This window comes from Grammomys surdaster, unplaced genomic scaffold, assembly GCF_004785775.1.
Source record: "Grammomys surdaster isolate TR1022 unplaced genomic scaffold, NIH_TR_1.0 126531, whole genome shotgun sequence".
NCBI classification, from domain to species: Eukaryota; Metazoa; Chordata; class Mammalia; order Rodentia; family Muridae; genus Grammomys; species Grammomys surdaster.
Window position 1 is genome coordinate 3,753,534 of NW_021621323.1, and position 4,419 is coordinate 3,757,952.

A 4,419-nucleotide genomic window follows, 5' to 3' on the forward strand; every position below is an offset into this window, starting at 1 on the left:
CGTGGCGTCGCCGCCACTGCAAAGCTTGGGGCGGGGCAGGTAGAGGCGGCGTGCGGCTGCGGGGCGGGGCGGGGCGGCACTACGCGTGCGCAGAGAGGGCGGGGCTGTCGGGGGTCCTCTGGACCGGAGGGAGGGGCGGGGCAGCAGGTGAACGCGCGCTTAGGGGCGGGGCGCTGGCCGCGCGTGCGCGGAGGGGGCGGGGCGCGCTGCGTAGGGGTGGGCCCTACTCCTCCCGGTCCGGCGTCTAGGCCTATGATCTGAGCTCCTCCCCGGCTGGGTCTCTCTCCCCTCCCTTTGGCGGTTCCTCCCTCCTCCGGCAGCCAGGCAGCATGGCGGCGGTGGAGACACGGGTGTGCGAGACAGACGGCTGCAGCAGCGAGGCCAAGCTCCAGTGTCCCACCTGCATCAAGCTGGGCATCCAGGGCTCGTACTTCTGCTCGCAGGTAGCCGCCCACCCCGCGCCCCTCCGGTCCTCCTCCTCTGGGCCTTGTCGCCTCCCGCTCGGGCCTCGGAGCGGCCCGGGCCTCGGGAGCCGGCGGCCGGCGCTCGCGGGGGCGGAAGCTGACCTGCGGCGGGTTCGGGCCACGCATCCGCGGCCCCGAGGGTGGCCAGGTGTGTGCGCAGGTAGCGACGCGCGGGAACCGGTAGCCCGTGACCTCCGCCCGAGCCGGGGTCGGGTCTGGACGCCGCGGGCCGCGCTCCCGGGACTTCTCTCCGGTGTCTGCAATCCTGGACAGAGACGGAAGCGACCTGCCTTCCGGGGCCTCGGGGTAGCCGCAGTCTCCCGTAGAGGAGAGCTAGTTTCAGCCTCACTTCTTTTGTGTTTTACTACCGTGCTTTGACATTTAAGCAACTTTGAGTGTAGGCGTGGAGAAGGGTCTGTGTAATTCATTCTTTTCCGTTGGCATCTCAGATTATTAATTTGAGAACTGGTAAGGTAAAGAGATGAGTCACTTCTTCTGTTACTGAAGTTTCTTACGGAGTAGAAAGGACAGTTCCCTCAAGGGTTATGCTTTAAGGCTCCGATATAGAAGTTTTTGTGCAACTGAGCAAACCCAACACTGAGTGGGGCCCTGACAGACCTGTGTGCTTATTGGACAGTGTTTGTGTTCCGTTGTGTTTCGAGACTCAGAATAATAGCAAGGCAAGCAGTAGATAGTTGTTATTATTAGGCTCTTAGTTACAATTGGTTGAGGACAAGCATGTAAATACTTTGATAATGAACTGACAGGTTCCTGGGAGAGGGGAGTTAATCAATAGTCCAAAGGCCTTGGCATGCTAATTCCTCTGAGATCTTGAGTAAGTGAAATTACTTAATTTCCCGAGTTCTTGTGTTACTCTATATAGACAGAATGAGGATACTTCTGTATTTTACAAGATTATGCTGACAATTAAGGAAGACCCTGTGGCCCTATAATTTAAGACGTTTTGTATTTAAAGGATTCCAGTACAATTTAATGCTGGTATCTAGATAAAGTTAAATAAGAATAATTATGTCATCAGTGCTAATGACAGATGCGTTTAATCCCAGCACTTGGGAGGCAGGCAGGCAGATCTCTTGAGTTCTAGGCCAGCCTGGTCTACAAGCAAGTTCTAGGACAGCCAGGGCTCCTCAGAGAAACCCTATCTCTGGGGAGGTTGGGGCGGGGGGGGGGGGAGAGAATAGTTATATGAAAATAGCAAAACAACTATTTTCTAATATGAAATAGATGAAAAGATAAATATAAAACTTATGATTAAAAGCCTTAGCAATTGTAGTAAACCATTGCAAGAGACCTTCACTATTGTGTGTCTCGCCTTTAGAGAGTACACGATCCTTGACCTTGCTGCTGTCACTTTGCAAGTGTTGCACATGGCGGACAGAGAAGTGGTGCTTGATCTGAAAATAGCCTTGGAGCTATCAACCCGGTGCAGGGCCTCTTGTGGCTTTAACATTTTCCAGTCTTACGGAGGTCTGTAACCTGGATTTAAAACAAAAATTTGCGATTAAAATTATGTGCCATCTGAATGGATCAATGTATACAGTTCATACAGTGTTTAAAGTTGGGAGGTGCTGGGTATGGTGGCATGTGCCTTTAATCCCAGTGCTTCTGAGGCAGAGGCTGATAGAACTCTACTAGGCCACCTGGCTTACATAGTGAGGTGTTTTTTTTTTTTTTTTTTTTTGTTGTTTTTTGTTTTTTTTTGAGTCAGGGTTTCTCTGTGGTAGCCCTGGCTATCCTGAAACTCACTCTGTAGACCAGGCTGGCCTCGAACTCAGAAATGCACCTGCCTCTGCCTCCCAAGTGCTGGGATTAAAGGCGTGCACCACCACTGCCCGGCTTACATAGTGAGTTTTAAGGCCAGCCCTTGCTACATAATGAGACTGTTATCTCAAAAAAGAAAGAAAACAGACAAACAAAAAATGGCTGGGCTGAAAAGATGGCTCAGTGGTTAAGAGCTCTGGCTGGTCTTCCAGAAGACCTCATTTCAGTTCCTAGCACCACATGGCTGCTCACAATTTTCTCTGGGACCAGGCATGTGGCACACAGGCATACTTGGAGGCAAGTACCCGTACACATAATATAGAAATGAAATCTTATAAACAACTGGGTGCCATGCATGGATTAATGTGTACTGACACTAGCTCCCAATTTGATTATCCAGCACCAAGAGGTCAGCTCAGAAATCACATACACATAAGGATCGTTCTATGGACTGAGAAAGTCATATTTATATGTTTAGAAACACGCACACACACGTAATTACAAAGTAATAGAGGCTATGGATTTAAGAGGAAGGGGGATTTATTGGGAAGGGTTGGAAGAAGGAAAGAAGGGGGAAACGACATAGTTACAAATTAAGAAATATATAAATGCTTAAAAGGTTTGGGAAACTGTTCATCAAGCATAGGCGGCATTCTGTTGTAAAGACTAGAACATCCAAGCTTTATGGTAGAATCAGTGTACTCTGTGCTGGAGTCTGTATGTATATTGCTAGTATTACTGTTACCCATGTAACTAAGTATACCCAGAGTAGCTTATGATATCTTTCTCCATTCCTATTACCTGGCTAGTTTGTAAAGTTTGTCACTGAGTCAGTTGTAGTAGTTCATTTCTCTACTGTAATTCCTTACTTTATAGACAAACCACTCGAACGGAAGCAGACTAGATCTTAGTATCAAGACAGTTTTCCCACGGTCGGGTCATGCTATATCAGTAATGAGGTTCTTATTGCTTTAGGTGTTCTGACTCCGCAGCAGTTAGAGCAGCTCTTCTCATACTAGGTGAATTACTTTCTGTAGTCATGGGCTGTGTGCGTATTCTTTACTTACCCAAATGTTACTTGTCCTCTGAAGTCACAGCTGTTCTGTCAGCCCCAGAAGAGGCCTTGATGAAGTCACTGTAACTTTTCCTAAGCACAGTTTTTGTGGTGCTGAGCCTGAAGCTTTTTCTCACCATTGGGCATGTTCTTTTCAGTTTTTTTCCTCTTCCTTTCACTCCTTGGTTCCCTAATACTGGCCAGCTTGTCTTTGGAACCAAACCAAACTATAAAGACACCTTTTTATAGCACAGTAGCACTTGGATGCCGTGCTAGTGAGCTGCAGTTACCTTCTCTGGTAAGTCTGTGATCAGGTGAGTTATCCTTCTCGTGGCCCAGGGCTCCATCCCGGTTACTGTACTTTGCAGGTGCAAATGATCAACACATTTGAATGAATAACTCTGAAAAGGAAAGCAGAGGCTCCTCTGCTGTGTGATATCATGCATGTAACTTCTGGTTTTCATTATCTTTTGAAAACAGGAGCACTAAGAGTTCCTATCGTGTGGTCTTGATAGGTGAAATGAATAGGTAAGGCACCAACCAGAAAAGTAAACTATATAAATAATTTTAATAAAAAACATTTTTATTTGAGTTGCTTCATTTAAAGAAATTTTCGCCAGGCGGTGGTGGCGCACACCTTTAATCCCAGCACTTGGGAGACAGAGGCAGGCGGATTTTGGAGCTCGAGAGTTCGAGGCCAGCCTGGTCTACAGAGTGAGTTCCAGGACAGCCAGGGCTACACAGAGAAACCCTGTCTCAAAAAAAGAAAAAAAAAATTTCTTCCTTTAATGGAATAGAACCCATTATCCGAAGGCTGTGATGTTTGCCCTGCTAAATTAGTAGCAGTTTATATACCTTTTTTCTTTACTTGTAAGGGTTTTGTTTTTTGAGATGGGAGCTGAGGTTTATTTATTATTGTGTTTTCTGAAGTTCCTTGTGTACTGTGTGCTCAGTTCATTAAGTGAAAGATGAAAGGAGTGGGGCTGATACTGAGAGTGGGATTCTACCCTTGCATTGTCTTTGTAAAGGATGGGTGATGTGCTAGACAAGGGTGTCTGCTGATTGTGACTGAACTTAAAATCACCGATTTGCCTCCCCTCCCCTCCCCTCCCCTCCCCT

The 4,419-nt window shown here is 47.6% G+C and overlaps 1 protein-coding gene across 1 annotated transcript in view; it reads left to right on the forward strand.

The window, feature by feature from the left end:
* The first annotated feature begins 263 nt into the window (after window positions 1-263).
* The window catches only part of Metap1 (methionyl aminopeptidase 1), a 34,672-nt gene continuing 30,516 nt past the window's right edge, over window positions 264-4,419 (forward strand). Inside the window, exon 1 of the mRNA XM_028760426.1 lies at window positions 264-443. Within this exon, the coding sequence (XP_028616259.1) occupies window positions 330-443 (114 nt within the window). The 5' untranslated portion in view covers window positions 264-329. The remainder of the gene's footprint in view (window positions 444-4,419) is intronic.